The sequence below is a fragment of the Ascaphus truei genome, chromosome 1 (genome assembly GCF_040206685.1).
Source record: "Ascaphus truei isolate aAscTru1 chromosome 1, aAscTru1.hap1, whole genome shotgun sequence".
NCBI classification, from domain to species: Eukaryota; Metazoa; Chordata; class Amphibia; order Anura; family Ascaphidae; genus Ascaphus; species Ascaphus truei.
The window spans coordinates 278,520,159-278,542,949 of record NC_134483.1 but is presented as its reverse complement, the minus strand read 5'-3'; the positions used below and the strand labels follow the sequence as shown (position 1 = coordinate 278,542,949).

At 46.1% G+C, this 22,791-nt stretch overlaps 1 protein-coding gene across 4 annotated transcripts in view; it reads right to left on the bottom strand.

Moving 5' to 3' along the window:
* HEMGN (hemogen) overlaps positions 1-22,791 on the bottom strand; it is a 76,404-nt gene that overhangs the window by 19,390 nt on the left and 34,223 nt on the right. For all 4 annotated transcript variants that reach the window (XM_075604576.1, XM_075604568.1, XM_075604595.1 and 1 more), the window contains exon 3: positions 7,632-7,855. In XM_075604576.1, coding sequence (XP_075460691.1) covers positions 7,632-7,855 — 224 coding nt within the window. The remainder of the gene's footprint in view (positions 1-7,631; positions 7,856-22,791) is intronic.

Sequence of the window (22,791 nt, the reverse complement as noted above, 5' to 3'; positions counted from 1 at the left end):
ATCCCATCCTATAGAGTCCCTTCTGTACCAAGTACTGTATCATAGAATCCAGTAGCATCTGTGGAACTACCGCGTTTGAAGAGAAGGAAAGGGTACTATTGCCTGAGGAGTATGCCGAGTTCAGCGACGTCTTTGATAAGGTCAAGTCTGAAGAATTACCTCCACATCGTCCCATTGAATTACTCCCAGGTTAGTCTCTGCCCAGAGGGGCTGTAATGATAGGGCATAGCCGGCCTTCATTAATAAAGTGGAGCCTTTCTGGCTGTCCCTGAAACCGTATGGCAAGGTCTGAGAGTGTCAGCTCTTGGGTCTAATATTGTACCTTACTGTGTTGCCCTATAACTTTGTTCCCCTATTATACTGTCTCCCATAGGGTTTATAAGCTAGGAACTGTGTGTGTGGGGTTAACTGTGTAAGCCCAGTGGGCTAGTTAATACAGTCTCTGTGTATTCCCTTTGACTCATGGGCCTGTAGCTGCCGGTGCAAACTTATACGTGGATTGCCTTGTATGGGAGGCCTCTTATGAGAAATAGCTGCAGGGCAGACATCTGGAACATGAGGGAAAAGGGGGGAATATTTTACCTGTATTGCCTGCCAGCAAGGTATTCTTAGCTGGTGTCTTAGAGAAGAGAAGGTTTTAGAACCCCACATGATAGGTGCAAATGGTGAAGTGCAAGCTCTTGTGTCTAAATGTTGGTTTTCTGTGTTTTAAAACTGCAATGCATTGTGTTTGTCCTGTGAGGAAAACCCAAGTTGGTGACAAAAGGCAGTGTGAATTAGCATGTGAATTACATGTGAATTAGCATTTCAATGCCCCAGCTCAGATAGGGATTGCCTGAAAATGAACTGACCATGTTATTTCTTATATCATGTTTCCTTAGCCCTTGAACTGTGAAATTTCTTATGTGTGTCAGTTTTAGGGGGGATATTTGGGTGGAAATACAATTATTTTGGCTGCAGGAGTTGGAGGGCCAAAGTGGCTGGTAGTCATTTAATTCTCCCAAGCAAGAAGGCCTGATTTGCCAGTACGCAGGGTGAATTACACCAGGACTTCCCTGTGTCTCCCAGACTCCTGGATTTCGAGACAAAATATCCCCAAGTTATTTCCCTTAAGTATAAGGTACCCCAAAGTATATTCTGTAATGAAGTGTACTTTATATCGTGTTTTAGTGTTTACTATAAGGTTCTATACAGAAAGCACAGGCATATGGTTAAGAAGCTAGCTTGTTTGCATAGAATCCATAGTTCAAAGAGGAAAGGATTTCCAGAAGGAGGAAAACCATTTGTTGAGCAGGGTATTTAGATTAGAAAGTCTTTGTTTTACGTACATACAGCGGAGCCAGGGAAAACGGCCCTGTATGTCAAAACTCATAAGCATGTTTTCCATTGGCAAGTTTTGAATTTATCCCTCCTATAAGTGAGTGCGTAATCTCAATCCCTGCTGTAATTGGCTATTAGATTCCTCAATGATTTAGATATGAATCAAGCCTATATAAGAATGTGCAGTAAAAGCAGCTCTCTCTCTTTTACCTGTTGGAGATGTGAAGACATGCAGATGCTGGCGGGCCTCTCAAAGGTGCTTCTGTGAAAGAGCTATTCACATAGAGAAGCATAGAGAGGCCTAGCCAGCAGGCGGGATTCCAGTCCAGGAGTCCAGAACCAGGGGACTATCAAGGTAAGCCTTTGCTGAAGCAGGCGCCTTGCAGCTAGAAAAGGGTAGGTCTCATTCCCCAGACCCCAGTACGTGTATATTCTCTGTTTTTTGTATTTCTGTGTTTTTCCGATGTATTATTCGAATTAAAAGCACTTTTTTACTGGCTGTTTATCCTTGTGACTGATCCCTTAAATTAATGTGTAGATAAGTCCTGGTCTCCCGTGACAGGGGCCTCTTACCCATTATCCATGCCTGAGACCAAGGCCATGAGAGAATACATTGCCGAGAACCTACAGAGAGGATTCTTTTTAACTTCACCTCCCCTTCTGGTGCCGGATTCTTCTTTGTAAAGAAGAAAGACGGGTCATTACGACCATGTATTTACTATCGGGGCTCAATAAAATCACCATAAAAAATCATTAACCACTTCCTCTCATATCAGAGCACTTTGACCGCCTACAAGGCGCTAACATTTTTTCCAAATTAGATTTACGTGGGGCCTATAATCTCATCAGAATTTGTCAAGGCGACGAATGGAAAACCGCATTCAATACCAGAGATGGACATTATGAGTACTTGGTCATGCCGTTTGGTCTGTGTAATGCCCCAGCTGTATTTCAAGATTTTGTCAACGAAATCTTCAAGGATCTTCTCAATTCTTTCGTGATTATCTATTTGGATGACATTTTGATTTTTTCTAAATCCAAACAGGGCATGTGTCCCACGTCAAACAAGTACTCCTTCGCCTACTGGAAAATCGACTCTTTGCCAAACTCGAAAAATCCCAATTCCATCAAGCATCTACCGTTTTTCTAGGATACATCATTTCCAATACCAGTCTTTCCATGGACCATGCTAAAGTCAAAGCGGTACTGGATTGGCCTCAGCCCACCACACTCAAAGCCATTCAACGGTTTCTAGTATTTTCCAACTACTATCGCAGATTTATTCAGAATGTTCTTCCTTGGTAGCCCCTCTTACAGCATTAACTAAGAAAGGAGCTGATCCCAGGTCTTGGTCTCCCACGGACATTCAGTCCTTTTCTCGCCTTAAAAACACGTTTGTGTCCGCACCTTTTCTTTTCCATCCCGATCCCAAACTTCCTTTTACCCTCGAAGTCGATACATCGGATGTCGGTGTTGGCGGTGTTCTTTCTCAGAGGAAGACTCCTCAGTCCAGGTTGCACCCGTGTGCTTTTTTTCTCCAAAAAAATTTCTTCCGCTGATTGCAATTATGATATCGGGAATCGTGAACTCCTGGCTATGAAACTAGCACTCGAAGAATGGAGACACCGTCTGGAGGGTACTGAGGACCCCATAACAATCTTGACTGATCACAAAAATCTGTTATACATCGAAGGAGCTCGTCGCCTAGGAGCCCGTCAAGCCAGATGGTCACTTTTCTTCTCAAGATTCAATTTTATAATCTCCTATCTTCCTGGAACTAAGAATGTCAAAGCTGATGCCCTTTCTCATCAATTCTCTTTGGACGACAAATCTGCGGACCGACAATCACCCATTCTTCCTTCCAAATGTATCCTTTCTGCAACTACCTTCAACATCCTTAAAAATATCGTGCGGCAACAGGACCACATCCCTACCGATCTTACAGCTCCTGAGGGTCGCCTTTACACTTCTCCCCTGCACCGGAAAAAAGTTCTCCAATGGAGTCACTCCTCCAGATCTGCAGGTCACCAGGAGAACTTTAGACCCCATCTCCAGAACATTCGGGTGGCCCGAGATACAGAAAGATGTCAAGGAATTTGTAGCCGCGTGCCCAACTTGTGCCAGGACTAAAACTCCTAGGAATCTCCCTTCTGGACTTCTTCAGCCCTTACCAGTTCCCGATCGGCCATGGACACACTTGTCCATGGATTTCATCATTGATTTACCCATATCCAGGGGCATGAACATGATCCTCGTGGTAGTGGATCGATTCTAAAAGCAATCCCACGTTATACCTCTCAAGGGTCTTCCCAACTCTTCCAAATTGGCTGATATATTCATCAGAGAAATCTTCCGTCTTCACGGAGTACAACTGGTCATTGTATCGGATAGATGTTTTCACTTTGTGTCTCGCTTCTGGCGCGCTTTTTGTCTGCAACTGGGTATTGCTCTTCATTTTTCCTCTGGATATCACCCACAAACAAATGGTCAGACTGAGAGGACCAATCAGTCCCTAGAACAATACAGTACATACAATGTTTTGTGTCTGATTCCCAGGACGACTGGTCCGAGCTCTTGCCCTGGGCAGAGTTTACTCATAACGCACAAAGCGGATCAACCCTGGAGTCCCCGTTTTTCATGAATTACGGTTTCCACCCATCTACTCTGCCTCTCTCTTCGTCCGCATTGGGGGACTCAGTGGCAGACAACAGGATTAAAGAACTGCAAAACCTCTGGAAAAAGGTCCAAGGAAACATCAGGACATCCACCAATAGGCAGAAGACCCAGGCAGATCGCCACCGCAGACCGGCTCAGGATTTCAAAATTGGCGACAAGGTCTGGCTGTCATCCAGAAACATCAGGCTGAAAGTTCCTTCCATGAAATTCACACCCAGATTTCTCGGTCTGTTTACTATCACAGAAAGGATCAATCTGGTCGCATACCGACCCTCGCCTTCTTCAATGAGGATTCTGTCCATCTTTCATGTTTCATTACTCAGTAGCAGATAGAGGAATGAACCTTAATGTTCGGTGCTACTAGCCTAATAGACACGCGTGCATCACGCAGAGGCAACAATATTAACCCTATCCATACCGGAGTCCAGAACTATAAACACCATACAAGCTGTAGTTGTAATGAGTAATGCCCCTAAGGCAATCACATAGAACAGGGATAAGCTGACCACGGCGATCACGGGATGTTTCCTTACTCAAGCCAGTTGTTCAGAATATTTCCATTCGAAATTTCCAAGCAAACCTTCATGGAGTCGCCCGGAGGTTGCTCCTAGAGGGGGGGGGGGGGTTGTGAGGATTAGCCAGTCTTCCGCGTTGGCGACGTGCGCGACACTTAGCTCCGCCTCCGCTTCTAATTTGGCTGTGTCATAGGGCACACCTGTGTGACCCAGCAGCCTATGGGATTCCCCTCTGCTGCTCCGCTTTTCATTGGTTGATAGTCCTTTATATACCTGTCTCGCTCAGTCTCTCATTGCTGAGCATAATCTTGTGTGACGCTGTACCTTGCTGCATCCTGCCTTGCTGAATCCTGCCTTGTGCCTTGCTGCTGCCTGACCCCTGCTACGTTATTGGACTCTGCATCTCTCCTCTCCCGGCTTACGTACGACCATTCTGAACTCTCTACTTCTGATCTCGGCTATCCTCGCAACGACTACTCTCCACTCTCCAATCCAGACCCATCAAAAATAAACGACTACTCTACGTTCTATACTCCTGACCCGGCTTGCAAGACCAATATACACTCTAGGCATGCCCCCGCGGTTGTGGGTTGGCGTTTATACAATTCCCTACCTCAGCCTCGCGGTCGCGTCTGGTTTGTGGTGAGCTACGAGTTACAGACGTCCACTCCTGGGAAGATTGACAACTGTCTTAAGTGTTTTCCACTTTTGAATAATCTTTCTCACTGTAGAATAATGGACTTTAAATTGTGTGGAAATGGCCTTATAACCCTTCCCAGATTGATGGGCAGCAACAATTGCTTCTCTAAGAGCATTGCTGATGTCTTTCCTCCTTCGCATTGTGTTAACACACACCTGAATGCTCCAGACAAGCAAACTGCTAAAACTTTGGCGTATATAGAGGTTGTCACACTTGCTGATGATCAATTAATCAAGGGCACTTGATTAGCAGCACCTGTCTGCTACATAGCATCTTAATTCCTATGGAAGCAGATAGGGTGTACTTTGTTTTTCACACATACTGTAGCTTCTCCATTTTGGCTATATTTTTGTTAAATAAATCATGACATGGTGTAATATGTCATGTGTTGTTGTTCATCTGAGGTTGTATTTACCTAATTTTAAGACCTGCTAAGGAACAGTTGATTGTTTTTATGTCCTGATATGTAAAACCATAGAATTCAGAGAGGGTGTACTTTCTTTTTCACACAACTGTATGTATATATATACAAACAGAAAAAGACTGCGCTCCTCAGGTGTTAATCTGACACTAGAAAACTAATTTAAAAAGTACTAATCTAACGTCAGCAGTTTAAAATGGCATAAAAATGATGTAAACCTGTGATGGCTGATTGACTACACACTATTATATTAAAAGAACACAAAAATATGATTTACATATATGTATTAAAATAGCTGGATATTATAAGCTACTGATTACCATGCTATACCATTTGAGAGAAATATAAAGTTAATATGTTGCTACCAAAATAACGTTGATAGATGAAAATATGTGTTATGAGAAACACACAGATGGATACCCCCAAAATATGAAAAAATACCAAAATGAAAATATCAAAAAATAAATAAATAAATAAATAAAAATAGAAAAAGGGTCCATGGATTAGGATCTGGCTGCTCTCCGCTAGGACCAACGACCTCCCAGAAATCTGTGAACAACAAGAAAAGAAAGCGCCCGATCCTAGTGCAGCATGAAAAAATACAATTTAATACAATTTAAAATAACGCGTTTCTTCACTCTCACGGTGAAATCACAAATCACCGTGAGAGTGAAGAAACGCGTAGGGAAGAGTTTTTTAAGCTATTGAGAATTCATTCATTACTCACCGTTAACTGCTAATGCACCACGGACGCTCTTGGGACATTTTGTTTGCTGCTGGGACTCACATCCGCCTTTGCGGGGTCACACTTACCATACCTCCCATCCGGATACTGCTGAGAGGGTGGTGGACTTCCGGGTCATGCTGTGAAGGGTTGTGCAGTTCCTGTACCTCTACCGGACGACGGTTCAAAGAAGCTGGGACTTCACAGAAGGAGAGAGTGGCGTGCAAGTGGAGCAACATCGTTGTGCAGTTGGCGAATGAGTATACTTATTACATGCTTTTACCTTTTATTTGTTTGTGAGTTTAAATTTGTTGGATCTACCATTTTTTATTAAATTGTATTTTTTCATGCTGCACTAAGATCGGCGCTTTCTTTTCTTGTTTTTCATATATATATATATAACATTCTTCCTTTTTTTTACCATAAATATTGTACAGATGTAGCAGGCTTTATTTTATCTACTGATAACACAGAGTATTGAATTATAACACATATCATTATAATTATATCACAACATTTCCATAGGCTCAGTGGGAGCAATAACCCTTGCTACATCTGAATATTGAGTTTTTTCTTTTACTGTACTGTAAGTGATGAGGTTAGTGAATGATGAGAGAGCATCTATTAAGGATACCCGTCTAAGAGAACTATCAGAGAGAAGCAGCCTGATTCCATATACTGTATAGTACAGAGTATCCCACAAAACCTGCCAACCATGTGACCCCAGAGAGAATACATTTAGACTTTAGGTTCTAGTACCACCCTGTAAGGTCTGAGGGGCAGGGATTTTTGCAAGTCGGCAAAATGTTTGCATTTATGTATGCAACTCTTGCCCCAAAATTGGCAGGTACCTCTGTATTATAAGTATGTTTACACAGCTACGTATAATTACATGCAGCATACACTAGCAATACTGTATAAGGTAATGTATTATTATTGTTAACTTTATTGACTAACTGATATGTATAGTTGCAAGGTTTCCAAACCACCTATGCCTCATTTGGGGAGATTCACTAAGCTCAAAAACAGTCTAGTGCACCGAGATCCTGCATTTAACTGGCATTCAAGATATGACAGTGTCATCACCCGTATCGGAGCGTAGTGAATCCAGTTGATTGATTGTTAAGGTTGTATATACTGTATTAACCAAATATAGCCAATAAAGGTAATATATCTGCTCAACCATTTCTTGCTGGGTGACATGCAATCATCATATACTGTACTGACTTGCTAATACAGTAGTGACATTGTTCTTGTTAGCAATTAAGAGCCTACCAGTTAGCAAACAGATGTTATCTTGGGAAGCATGTCCTCCAGCCTCCTCGTGTATTACAGGTGGCACATCTACAGTCACTGTTACGACTGAACCTTCATCATGTGCCCGGCCATTTTCTATTTGCTCCTCTTGAACCTCAGACTCGGGTACTTTGGCTTGATACTTTTTTCTCCCACGCCCGTTTCCTTTGCCTTTCCGCTGCCGTTTACTCTTGGCCTGCTCCCTAAAACAACAGTTAGCATTTTTCTAATATGGATGCAAGATGTTCAAAAGCGTTTTTTACTTGGATAACTTGTTTATACAGTATGTAGCATTGGAATTAGTAATTTCGGCATCATACTAAAACTGCAGTCTTCCATTCGAGTGAAATACCACATTTACATAGAGCAACTATATTAAACAATATACATGGATTATTCAGAGCGACATTCATTTGTTTATAAAAAAAACGGCATGCTAATTTATGCAAATGAAGTCTGATTGATAATGAGTATGTAAGTAGATACAACCCACCGTTCTGTGATAAAGGCTAAGCAATTGGTTTTACAGAACACCTGCAAGTAACATAACATTTGGCCCCTGGTCAATATGGTTTGAAGATGCTTCCCTATGCTTGAGAACAGTTTAGTCCAATTCATATTAATGGAGTTGAACGCTTTCTAGCAATAGTGGCTTCAGATCATATTGAATATACGTGCTTGAATCTGTAATGAAAGTCTAATATTACCAGAGCTTTCTTTAATTAAAAAATTTACATTTTCTCTTTTTCAAACTGTATTGTAGCAGTAATATAGTATTAACGTTTTAAAACAAGATCAAAGGAGTCCGAACCGTTTATTTATCAGAATAAGGATCTAAAATCACGTGAAATCAAACACAACTATTTAATAGCACTTTCACAACAGATTTTGTGTTATACATGTAACGGGTATTCCACCCCACCCAATCGCATATATACACTGGCGACACACTTTATTCGAGCTCGGCTAGTCCCACGAATTCGGGTATACCCGGGTGTATTGAGGTTTGTGACTGTTTTCTGCCCGAGTGCATTGAGTTATTTTCCGGCAGGGATTGAAGCATTTTATTCCCGTTGGCTGCAATACTGCACACTACATATATATATACTGCATTATAATTCATGAATTTATGCCATCTGGTAGACACGCGAAGCATTGCAGCCTATTAAATCCTAATCATTATCATTTAACAGATCAGCCGCCCGTCAGCCAGGCATGAACCCAGGCTGGGAAGGCAAATGCAACGGGGCTTGTCAGAGGTGAGGAGCGGCGCATTCCAGGTATCTGCCAGGTACATACCGGGTATTTGCTCGAATAAAGTGTGTCGGTGCAGTAGTGTGGGTGCGTAGAACATATATTGTTACCAGGTGTGGTGCGTATACCTGTCAGGCTCACATGAGGCAGAGCCACCGCTAGTGAGAGCCTGGGGTGAATCCTCTGGAATGTTTTTTTGTTTCAGCGCCTCCACCTATGTAGGATTCTATGAGTATGTAGAATAACCCTAACATAGGAACCACATGCAAATAATCAGTACACCATATGTATGATAACCAATACCGGTTTACTTGTGCTCACATGAACCATATAACATCATCATAATAATGGGTGTCCCTCTCTAGAGGGGACACAGACTCTTGCGTCTCGCAGGACGCTTTCCCCTACACCGGGTGATCCCACCCCGTGTCCAATGACCCCACACAATATGTCCCGCACTCTTTAGGTGAGATGATATGTGTGACTGCGCAGCCACCGGTACCAAGTGAGTATAATGTATGATTGTTGGTGCACTTGAAGATTGATACCTGCCCGGGGCTCCCACCCCGGGTTCCGCAGACTACGTCAGGGATTCCGCCCGATCCGACGTCGTCCTCCACACCGCGTTGGGTGAATTCCAGCGTGGATAATATCACCTTTTGTCTCAGGGTCTTTGATGGCGTTCTGAGCCCAGAACCCACCTCGCAGGGCTGCACGGCTTCAGCGCTGTGTCCCTGACTATCCAAATACCTAATGGGGCAGTGTCCCTATCTAGGGCCTGTCCCTATAGCACCACAAGCTAAACAGTGTCTCAGGACCTAACTGGGACCTAGGGGGCTGCTGGCCTAATGCAGTGGGTCACTCACCCCTGCACTCACCTCCTTCCCCTAGCTTGTCCTGGTCCTCACTCACTGCGTAGCTGCAAACCCGCGAAAATGTATCTATCTCCCTCCTGGGGAGATACTGCAGCCCTATTGGCTCCCTGGAGTCATGTGGCTCTGCCCTTGTGCACACTGGGGGCTGCTACTCTCGGGAGCTATTCTCCCTTGCGGGGGCCTCGCACGCATGTCTTTTGCGCATGCGCCAACCGAGCAATGGCGGCTCCCTGCTTCCCGAGCCGCCGGGACCCTCGCAACGCAACCGCGGCCTTAGCAACGGCCCGTTTGCGTCCCCGGCAACCGGCCCGCTCGCGTCCCTAGCAACCGCCGCAACTCACAGGCAACGCGCACCTGCACCCTCACTCCATCGCGCGCGGCGGCTGTGCACTCTGGAAGAAGGGGGGTCAGTTAGAACAAGGGGGGACCTGGCTACATCCTCCCCCTGGTGAAAAACCCCAACGACCTCGCTTGGGATACATAACTCAACCCGTACAGAAATTATATAATATAAATGCAGTAGATCATATAACTTAGCACATGCACAACTCTAAACAATATTGCACAACTCTGTGAGCATCACAATCACAGATTGGATTTTGCTCCGAGACCACTGCTGAGCCTCATAATGGGGTGCCCCAATTTGATCATAGGTTACCCGATTTGGAGGGTACCTGACTCTTTGGCTCCTACGGAGCTGTTCTTCAGCAACTCCCTCTGGGGAGTAATAAGTACAGTCCTGAAGCTCAGCCTCTTCCCTTGAGGGGAGAAATCTCTCTGAACAGTCTTTGTTAGGCACAAAGCACAGGCTCTGTGGATCCAAAGGCTGGCCTGTTGGTGCCACCTTAGTAGGCATTGGCCTACGGGGCCCCTTACCCGTAGCTCCTCCGGGAGATGCCCCTTCTGTGGAATAGTCCCTTTGAGAGGGTCCCTCCATAGGGTCTTCAGGAGTTTCAGAGTGGGTCTCGTTATTTACAGTCTCTTGACCCACCTCTGATAGATCGGACTCACCGTTGAGCGGCGTGGCCTATATTTCTTCTTCTTCGTCTCCCACATGAGGAATGGGGAGAAGGTGATTACGATGCCAAACCTTTACCCGGCCGTCTGTGTCTTTGATGCGATAGACCGGGAGGCCGGGCATCTGTGACTCTACCTCATATACGCCATCTCTCCACCGGTCCGCCAGTTTATGTTTTCCGGGGACTCCCAGATTACGAAGCAACACAGCATCCCCAGGACGTAACTCTTGATACTTGACCTTATTGTCATATCATCTCTTATTGCCAGCATTCAGTTTAGCTGTAGACTTCTCAGCCTGTTGGTAAGCTTGCTGCAAACTGTCCTTTAGCCTTTGCACATACTTGAAATGGGTAGCATTGAGTATCCCATCCGTTGATACTCGAAGACGCACATCTACTGGGAGTCTTGCCTCCCGCCCAAATATGAGAAAGTATGGGGAGGATCCAGTGGACTCATGGCGAGTTGTACGCGTGTACCAAAACTTCTACATGACGACTCCATTCTGTTTTCTGCGCACCCTTCAGGGTTCCAAGCATGTCCAACAGGGTCCTGTTGAATCGTTCAGGATAAAGCATCTCTGTCGGGGTGGTACGGAGTCGTCCGGGATTTGGCGATGTTCAACATTTTAAGTAATTCTCGGATCAGAGTACTCTCAAAATCCCGCCCTTGGTCGGAGTGAAGTCGGTTTAGGAGACCGTAATGAACGAAGAACTTCTCCCATAGAATTTTTGCGACTGTGATGGCCTTCTGGTCTTTTGTGGGGAAGGCCTGCGCATATCGGTTGTAATGGTCCGTGATGACCAGCACGTTACAGATTCCTCGGCTATCAGGTTCAATACACAGAAAGTCCATACACACCAGATCCATTGAACCAGAACTCTTGAGATGGGCCATGGGAGCTGCTCTGGTAGGCAAAGTCTTGCGTTGAACGCACCGGGAACAGTGGCGGCAGTGTTGCTCCACCGCTTCCCGCATCTTGGGCCAGAAGAACCGGTCTCGGACTAGCCCAAAATTCTTCTCTACACCGAGGTGTCCGTGTTCATCATGTAGAGACTTCAACACCATATATCTCAAGTTCTGGGCTAGAACCAGTTGTCGCCTATCAGGGTGGTTATGATATTGGACTACCCTATAGAGCAAACAATTGTCTATCTCGAATTTGTCCACCTCACGCATTAGTAACGCGACCAGGTCTCGGGGGGCACTCTTCAATAGAGCGGAATTCTTTCTTTGAACAGCTTGCCGAATGATGCTGATTACTGGATCTCTTATCTGATAGTCCACTAAATCTTTCCATCTTATGACTTTGTCATGGGTTATGTTCATTCCCTCGGGATCGCAGTAGGCGGCGGGGATCGCCTGCGACTGGCACCCTAACGAATCTGCAACTCGTAGTTCGGAGAAGGCCACCCGATCATTGATGACGGCCGCTATGCTACACATTGCTCGCATCCCAGATCCAGGGATCTCTTCCAAATTCATCATCATCGGGAGTAGCACTTAATCCTGGTCGTCTTTATAGAGCATCAGCTCCAATATTCAAAGGCCCCGGCTTGTACTTCAGAGAGAATCTGTAGTTACACAGAGTTGCCAACCATCGGTGCCCTGCTGCATCCAACTTGGCGGAAGTATTGATGTATGTGAGGGGATTGTTATCTGTCCTTACCTCAAACGTAACACCATAGAGGTAGTCATGAAATTTCTCTGTGATCTCCCATTTGAGAGCCAGGAACTCTAGCTTGTGTACCGGGTATTTCTGTTCACTGGGTGTCAGACTGCGGCTGATGTAGGCTACAGGCCGAAGACCCTCGGGGTGCTTCTGATGCAGGACAGCGCCCAGTCCATTGAGACTGGCATCCACATGCAGGACATAGGGTTGTTCTGGGTCAGCATACGCAAGCACTGGCGCTTCAGTCAGGCTTTTCTTCAAGTTCAGGAAGGCCCGTTCACATTCGGGCGTCCACTTATCGCCAAAAGGTTGACGGGCCGACGTGGCCTTCCTTCCAGTATCTTCAGGGTATATCTTCAGCAGATTGTTCAGGGGTTTAGCTCGACTAGATTACCCTTCCACGAAGCGACGGTAATACCCACAGAAACCGAGGAAAGATCGCAGTTCCGTGACATTCTCGGGACGCGGCCAGTTTACTACCGCTTCTACTTTGGCGGGATCGGTAGCAATCCCTTGAGCAGACACGATGTGTCCCACGTAGGTCACCGAGGTGTGACAAAACCGACACTTGTCGAGGGATAACTTCAATCCTTCATTTCCAAGACGGTCTATCACCTTCAGCAGCCTCTCTTCGTGCTCTTCCAGGGTCTTCCCGAAGACAATGATGTCGTCCAGGTAGACAAGACACTCCCGAGGGTTCATGTCCCCTATGGTTTTCTCCATCAGTCACTGGAAGGTAGCAGGAGCTCCACATATACCTTGGGGCATACGCGTAAATTGGTAGAAGCCCAGAGGGCAGACGAAGGCCGTCTTTTCCTGATCCTCTTCACTCATAGGTACCTGGTAGTACCCAGATCGCAAGTCGAGCACACTAAACCATTGGCTCCCGTTTAGAGCATTCAGGATTTCTTCAATGCGAGGGAGGTTGTATTGATCGGGTACCGTACGATTATTCAGAGTTCGATAATCGACGCACAATCTTACAGATCCATTCTTTTTCCTTACCACCACTATGGGTGATGCATAAGGACTCCGCGACTCTGTCAGTATCCCAGCAGTCTCCATTTCCTTCAGTACGTTCCTTACATCGTCCACATCCCTGGGGGCGATGCGACGAGAGCGTTCACGGAACGGAGTGGCGTCACTCAGCCTAATGGTGTGTTGGGCGCTGCGACTGCGGCCCACATCCATCTCGCTGGTGGAGAATACCGTCCTCCTTTTATTCAGCTTGACCGTCAGTCGATCCTTCCACTCAGTTGGCAGCGTCGAGTCTCTGAAGTTGAAGTCCAGATCGGCTAACTGCTCACCCACTGCAGCGGCGCTCACCTGGGGCACTGTTTCTACCGGGCTGATGGGATATATGTTGCCCAGACTTTGTCCTACATCAATGTCCATTGGAAATGGAGAGATATTTTGAACATACACGTTGGTTCGTAGAGGAATTCGGGTCGTCCACTCTCTCACTTCAGGTATTACCCTATACCCTCTCTGGATCTCTTCCTCAGGGTCACTCTCCAGAGAGAACAGATGATCAGTCTCATCTCGATCCGGATAACAGCACCAGACGGCCAGGCGTTGCACTCCTCCTGGGGAAATGGTCGTCAGTCCGCGTTGACGATTGTAGAGGTCCCCGTGACGCTCCAAGACATATACTCTGTTACACTCCTCTCTCAGTACAGGGTCCAGGAGTGGATTGGCCATTGGCAATTCATTAGTCTCTTTCAAGTAGGCTCTGATTACGGCTCACACTATATCCGTATTCGTTCCTAAGATGCCCGGGTACTGACACTGTCCTTGAGGCTTTGGGCACACCATTGTCTCCACATGCATGGGATGTTTCTTGCCGGTATTCAATTGAAGTATCTCCAGTTGAACGCTCACAATCCCATCGATGGGGTAATCTTCATTGCTCAACCCCCTCACCTTCATATGTTCCGCCGACCGCAGGGGGCAGTGCTTAAGGTGTTGGTCGTAGAATTGCCGGTATATTATGGTCACTTGGGACCCGGTGTCCAGTAATGCAGAAGCATAGACTCCTTCTACTACCACACGCACGATTGCAGAGGGGCCTACCTGACAGTACCCATCTCCGGACAGAATTCCATCGTCTGGGCTTAGGTCAGTAGGAGCTTCGGGTGGCGCAGGGGTGGCCTCGGATGTCTTGGCTTCTGTGGTCTGTATCCGACAGATCATGGACCTAGCCGGGCTTCCTTTACTGGGCGGTTTCTTTTCTTGGGTGACTCCATCAGGGCACTCTCTGGAGAAATGGCCTTTCTGTCCACAGCCATAGCAGACGACATCTTTAGGATCCAGTCGTCTTGGGTAAGTGGGGGAGGATCTCCCCGAAGCCCGGCCTTTAGTTGAGGGCGACTTGGGTGGCGCCTCTTCCTCTCTGACAGGTGTCTTGATCCGGCGAGCGGAGGCTCCTGGGATGTCACTTGCCGGGGGATCTCTGACCTTGGTGCCTGTATGCAGCTTGGTATAGGCTTCATGCCCTTTGACGATCCCCAAAATGTCCATGAAGGTAGGGGGAGGCCCCTCCATTAGTGAGCACCTGATCATGATCACGATGTGATGCGTGGGAATGGCCCCTCAGAGAAACTGCTTGCGCCGGTATTCGTCCATCTCTGAGGCTATGATGAGCCCGCAAGTTCGCAATTTCCACAGGACCAGCTGGATTCGTTGAAGGAAGTCTGACAGGTCTTCCTTCTCCTTCTGTCGGAGACCGTAATATTTGAACCACAGCTCACTCTCCTCTTCATCTTTGCCATAGATCTGGACTAACAAGTCTACCATCTGATGAGCAGAGAGATCAGGGTCTTGGTCGCGCTATGCACTCACCATGGTGGCTGCTGGTGGTCGGAGGCTTTCCAGGATTCTCTGACGTCTGACCGTTTCAGAGCAGGGCCATTCATCGATCACCTTGAGGGTGTGTTCCTTCCAAGAATCGATGCTTTCTTCGCCTGCGGGCACAGGAACCATTCCTGAAAACGCCTTCAATTTCCTATAATTTTGAGCTTGGGCGGACGTAGTTATCGCTTCCACAAGCTGCGGGAATGTCACTCCTAGCATGGAGCCGCCACTGTCTGAGGAACTTGCGATCCCCGCCCCCTGACTGTTAAGGGTTGGGGTGAAGCTGCTCACTAACCGGTTAGGGACCGGTGATGTTGGCGGGCTACCGGCCCAGCTGGTGGCCCCTTGCCTAGCATCAGTAGAGAAGGTCACTCGGGGTAGCGATATGTCTGATCTGATGGGTGTACTCGAGGCCATTTCTTTATCTTCCCAACCCGCATGTCTGGTAAGGGAAGTTACGTGACTGGAAACGGTTCCAGGGTAAATTAGAGGGCACCCTTGCGGCAAAGTCTCTGGTAGATACACTACTCGTGGGCCTCTTTCAGGGGGTATAGCTTGTTCGGTGGCCAGCAATAGAGTGTTCTCTTGCCGGTCAATGTTGTAGTGCTTGCTGATGAGGCGGGCGCCCGCCAGACCAGGTAATGTCCTTACTGCGCTGCAGACAGTAAACATGGATACATCGGCAGGTACCCCATCTACGGCGACTACGTGTCGCAGGAGCTCGCCCAGTTTTTCGGCCCAGTCGGCCACTTGTTTGGGCGTGAGCGCAGACATGCTGACTGATAGGATACTATGTTAACTACTGCGTAGGGCACCCCAGGACTTATCTCAGCAGCGCCTCCAAATGTAACAGGTATTCCACCCCACCCAATCGCATATATAGTGTGGGTGCGTAGAACATATATTGTTACCAGGTGTGGTGCGTATACCTGTCAGGCTCACAGGAGGCAGAGCCTCCGCTAGTGAGAGCCTGGGGTTAATCCTCTGGAACGTTTCTTTGTTTCAGCGCCTCCACCTATGTAGGATTCTATGAGTATGTAGAATAACCCTAACATAGGAACCACATGCAAATAATCAGTACACCATATGTATGATAACCAATACCGGTTTACTTGTGCTCACATGAACCATATAACATCATCATAATAATGGGTGTCCCTCTCTAGAGGGGACACAGACTCTTGCGTCTCGCAGGACGCTTTCCCCTACACCGGGTGATCCCACCCCGTGTCCAATGACCCCACACAATATGTCCCGCACTCTTTAGGTGAGATGATATGTGTGACTGCACAGCCACCGGTACCAAGTGAGTATAATGTATGATTGTTGGTGCACTTGAAGATTGATACCTGCCCGGGGCTCCCACCCCGGGTTCCGCAGACTACGTCAGGGATTCCGCCCGATCCGACGTCGTCCTCCACACCGCATTGGGTGAATTCCAGCGTGGATAATATCACCTTTTGTCTCAGAGTCTTTGATGGCGTTCTGAGCCCAGAACCCACCTCGCAGGGCTGCACGGCTTCAGCGCTGTGTCCCTGACTATCCAAATACCTAATGGGGCAGTGTCCCTATCTAGGGCCTGTCCCTATAGCACCACAAGCTAAACAGTGTCTCAGGACCTAACTGGGACCTAGGGGGCTGCTGGCCTAATGCAGTGGGTCACTCACCCCTGCACTCACCTCCTTCCCCTAGCTTGTCCTGGTCCTCACTCACTGCGTAGCTGCAAACCCACAAAAATGTATCTATCTCCCTCCTGGGGAGATATTGCAGCCCTATTGGCTCCCTGGAGTCATGTGGCTCTGCCCCTGTGCACCCTGGGGGCTGCTACTCTCTGGAGCTATTCTCCCTTGCGGGGGCCTTGCACGCATGTCTTTTGCGCATGCGCCAACCTAGCAATGCCAACCTCCCTGCTTCCCGAGCCGCCGGGACCCTCGCGACGCGACCGCGGCCTTAGCAATGGCCCGATCGCGTCCCCGGCAACAGGCCCGCTCGCGTCCCTAGCAACCGCCGCAACTCACAGGCAACGCGCACCTGCCCCCTCACTCCCTCGCGTGCGGGGGCTGTGCACTCTGAAAGAAGGGGGGTCAGCTAGAACAAGTGGGAACCTGGCTACATCCAGTATATATTTTTTATAATGCCTTGTATAGAGATGTGTCTGAGGTGCTAAATAGCACACGCTCGCTTCTCCTACTCCCCCCCACTTCAGGGTTTAGATTTCTCAGTGTTGTGAAATGGTGCAGATTTCTGAAGCATCTAAAACTGTTTTTGTTTTTAGCCCTGTAAGGTTTGCCAAAATTTCTTGTGGAACAGCGAAATGTAAAAGTTATCTAAAAATCACAGATCAGTCTTGTTATTGTGATTATGTTATACATCCAGCAGCAGACAAATACCATTTGCATTGAACTTATCATACAATTAGTTATTTGCATCTCAATTTTTAGGCAATTGAATTCTGTAGGGTCCAATCGCACAGTATAGTACGCTTATGCTTCCTTGTCGTTTTTTTCTATTTGTCTATTGAAGTACCTATTTTTCTATTCACAACCTGGACCATCTTATAGGCACTGACATTGCTAGTAACAATATACAGATAGAGGCTATGGTTCATACCACAAACTTGGCAACTTCTGAATAACAAATTGGGACAAACAAAAGCTGAGTTTAAGTAGTACCAACATTTTTTTTCCCCAACTTTCCTTTTATTGGGGTTTCCATGCATACAATATATCACCAACAATTGTCTCAGGAATCAACTGTAACTCGTATCTTTTAACAACACGTAACATAAATATGACATCAACTGAGGGTAACATACTGTACATTCTACAAACATGACTCACCAAACGGACAAGACACAACACAGACAGGGAAGAAGGGATAGGTGGGGGGTGGGGGGTGAGAATAGTGTGGCGCTGCCGTTGCGTCCGTCGTTTCAAACTCCTGGCTTCTTCCCTACTCATCAGGCTCTTCTCTATCTTCTAATCTAACCGTCTGTCTCTATGTGGTCGTGGACCCTGCGTTGTCAAAGGAGAACGCACCTGTATCTATCATTGTAGGATTGCGGATATGCTTATCCCCGGGATGTCTGTCTGGGCCAGCCAAGGCGTCCAGACTTTTAGGAAATTTGGGCCGGTGTCGTTGACCAAACTCGTCAACTGTTCCCTCCGGCAGACGTGCCAAATTCTGTTTCTAATCTTGGTTATTACTGGTAAATCCGATTGTTTACACAGTGCTGCTATCTCGCACCTGGTAGCTGTTGCAAAGTGCGCGATTAATTTGTGCGACACATTTGACAGGCCCTGGATCCGTCTGCCCAATAGGAACAACCACGGGTCCAGGGGCATCTCCAAACCGAGTATCCTCTGTATCCAATCTCTAATTTGTACCCAATTCAGGCCACCTTCGTGCAAGACCACAGCATGTGTTGTAGATCTGCTATCTCCCCGCACTGCTTTGGGCAGAGCGGGGAGTATTCTTTGACAAATTTAGATAATTTTACTGGGGTATAGTACCAACGCATTAGGAGTTTATATGCGTTCTTTAACATGGTGCAAATTGAACTTTTCGCTGCTGCCTGCAGGAACCCGTCCCAGTCCTCGTCCTCTAATGTCTCCCCTAAATCTGTCTCCCACTGTCTCATGTAACTGGGTCTTGTGGTCGTCAGTGTCTCAGTACAGATCACTTCCCTGTACATTCTAGAAGTTAGTCCCCGCGTGTCCGTAGCTCTAGAACACAGCTGCTCAAAATTTGTTCTTGCTGTTCTAATTGCGAATTTGTTATAAAAATCTCTGATCTGGAGGTATCTAAAGAATTCCTTGTTTGGGATATCCTTTGTGGATATAATTTGCTCAAAGGTTTTTATATGTATCCTCCCCTCCAGATCCTTTAATCTTGTGATACCTGCCTGTGCCCGCCTGCCTGTGCCCAAATTAACAAATTACCGCTATTCATTCCTGGAGCGACGTCCGTGTTGCCGATTATCGGAGTCATTAGGGAGTCATTAGGGAGTGTTGGGAAGTGAGGTTACAGCTAATTTTAGTAGCCTCCCAGACCTTCAAGGAATTGGCCATGGCCTGAAGCGGAACCCCCATTTTGTTGGAGCTTCCCTTTGAGAGCAAAATCAGATTATGCAGCTCAACCGGGGCAGTGTTTCTCTAGTTCCACCCACCGCTGCTTGTTCGGATCTGTGTGCCACTGGATAATTTGGCTTAATTGTGCCGCTTTATAATAAGCTAACAAGCAAGGTACCGCCAGTCCCCTTTTGAAGTAGGCCTCTTTAAGATACCTTTTGCAATTCGGGGGCTTTTTTTATTCCAAATTAATTTCATAGTGTTAGACTGTAGGGAAAGGATGTTGGAGATCACTAGAGGTATTGGCAGGCTCTGGAAAAGATATAACATCTTTGGGAGGAGGTTCATTTTCACACTATGCATCCTGCCAATCCATGATATGCCGCCCCTCATCCATGTCCTGAGATCCTCCCCCAATGTCTTAATCATTTTTGGGTAGTTTTCTTTGTATAACGGAGTCCAAAACTTGAAATGGATGGCTGTGGTTTTTCTTCACTGCTGCTACTTTCCTATTCACCTGTAAATGATAGAAGGGTACACCATTGCGCAGTACTACTGATTACTGATGTTAACCCCTTACATGCAACTTTCCCAGTGCAGACTGAGTCCACTTACAGGAGTGTCTCTTTCAGGATACAGTGGAGACAATCTGTGCTTTATTCCCTTTAACGTCCATATGTACCACGAATCCCCCGTGTACTTCCTTATTCTCTTGGAATGTCGTGATTCCCAGAATCACCCGAACTCCACGAGCCCCCAGAGAAGGAGAGTGAACAATTGTATAAGGGGATCACAAATTTATTAAAAACGGCTTCAACAAGCCTACCAAACAGGCTAGGACAAGCCTGCAACGCAAGAACAAGTTAAAATACTACTCACATGTTCTCACATGAATACATGCGATTCAAAACGACACGAGGATGCTGTCCGCAGCTGGTGTTGAAAGTCCTGTGACTGCTCCGGCTGAGATAAGCTCTCTCACTGCTTTACTCCTCCGGTTTGTTGTGTCTGAGTCTCCTCCCCCGCTCGGCTACGTTCCGGTTTGTAACCGACAGGTCAGACAGACTCCTCACCACTGCAGTCACAGCAAGTGCACTGCTGACAGGAATCCTAGCTCCTCCCACCCTAACGCGTTTCGTGACGTAGGGACGCCACTTTCTCAAAGGAATGAGGAGCTAACAACGATCTCTTGTTATATACTCCCAAGTGGTGATTAACCCTTTGAGTGATATAGATATATGTATCACATACTGGTGCAATCTTGTCTGCTATAAAACAATGTACATCTGAGGATGCCAACACCCTGGGATTCAGGTGTACATGCTTAACAAACTTTCACCCAATTGTGGTGACAATCATAGTAAAAACATATATGAAGTAAAAACAACCTTATAAGTTGCAGGACAATGTAAATAACAAATGTTAATATTAAAAATGTTCATTATAAAAAAGTTCATTATAAAAAAACAGGTTGGATACATATGCAATAAATGTTACTCTTGTAAAAGGAAGCCAAGTCAAATTGAAACAACCTTATACAGTAAGTTGCAGGGCAATGTGAATAACAAATGTTAATATTAAAATGTTTATTAAAAAGGCACTAAGTGGAATATATAAGCAATAAATATTACTCTTTTAAAAATCAAGCCAAGTCAAATTCTATATTCAAACCCTTGGGGGCCAGGGTTTTTAACGTGTAGATCCAAAAACTTTCTTTCTTGGATAGATTGTTTAACCTATCACCACCCCTCCAATTAGGCTTGGGACAATCTATTCCCTTACATATTAAACCTTTGGGATTCTGATTATGTACCAATCTGAAATGGTTGGAGACACTGTGTGTCTCCAAATCTCTTTTAATGTTATATATGTGTTCTGCTAGTCTACGTGTCAGTGGTTTTCCCGTTCTTCCCACATATTGAAGTCCATACGGACATTGTAGGAGATATACACAAAACCTGCTTTTGCAGTTAATGAATGAACCAATTTCATATGTTCTGTTCGTAACTGTAGAATGGAACTTATCACATTTTTCGCTGTAACTGCAGGCTGTGCACTTTCCACACACAAAGTAACCTTTAAAATCAGATAGTCATGTGATCGTTTTACGTTTTGATCTATCGTTAGGACAACTCGGTGCCAATGAAGCCTTTAGATTATTGGCTTTTTTATATATGATCTGCGGCTGTGGAGGTAGAAATGATTGTAAAACGGGGTCTCGCTGGAGGATTCCCCAATGTTTCTTGAGTGTTTTTACTATTTCAGGGGCCATGCTATTGTAATTTGTACTTTGTAATGAAAGGTATGAATTCTCCCTCTCTCACTTTTTTAGTTCTCTTACGATTTTTGTCCACTAATGATGTTCTATCTACCTGATTGACTTTTTCAATAGCCAATTCTACTTTCTGTTTGTTATAATTCCGTGCCACAAACTTATGCTTTAATTCTCCTACTTGTTCCTCCTAGATGTGTTTTTGAGAACAATTTCTTTTTATTCTCAAGGCTTGTCCCTGTGGGATGTTATCTATCCATCTCGGGTGATGGTGGCTGGATGCCAAGAGATACGTGTTGGCATCCACCTCTTTAAAATATGTTTTTGTGTGCACTACATTGTTCTCTATATACAATTTTTGTTATCTTGGTCGCTAGTGGGTGGTTTTTGGAACCTTAGACCCCTTGGAATTCTCTTGTGTTCTATATATTTTTTAAGGGTGATACCTGGCGCTTTAGAAAACCATTGTGTCCATAAGAAACAAAACCAGTCTTTAAAGAATGTCCCAGAGTCCAAAACTTGAAATGGATGGCTGTGGTTTTTCTTCACTGCTGCTACCTTCCTATTCACCTGGAAATGATAGAAGGGTACACCATTGCGCAGTACTACTGATTACTGATGTTAACCCCTTACATGCAACTTTCCCAGTGCAGACTGAGTACACTTACAGGAGTGTCTCTTTCAGGATACAGTGGAGACCATCTGTGCTTTATTCCCTTTAACGTCCATATGTACCACGAATCCCCCGTGTACTTCCTTATTCTCTTGGAATTTCATGATTCCCAGAATCACCCGAACTCCACGAGCCCCCAGAGAAGGAGAGTGAACAATTGTATAAGGGGATCACAAATTTATTAAAAACGGCTTCAACAAGCCTACCAAACAGGCTAGGACAAGCCTGCAACGCAAGAACAAGTTAAAATACTACTCACATGTACTCACATGAATACATGCGATTCAAATCGACACGAGGATGCCGTCCGCAACTTGTGTTGAAACTCCTGTGACTGCTCCGGCTGAGATAAGCTCTCTCACTGCTTTACTCATTCCTTTGAGAAAGTGGCGTCCCTACATCACGAAACGTGTTAGGGTGGGAGGAGCTAGGATTCCTGTCAGCAGTGCACTT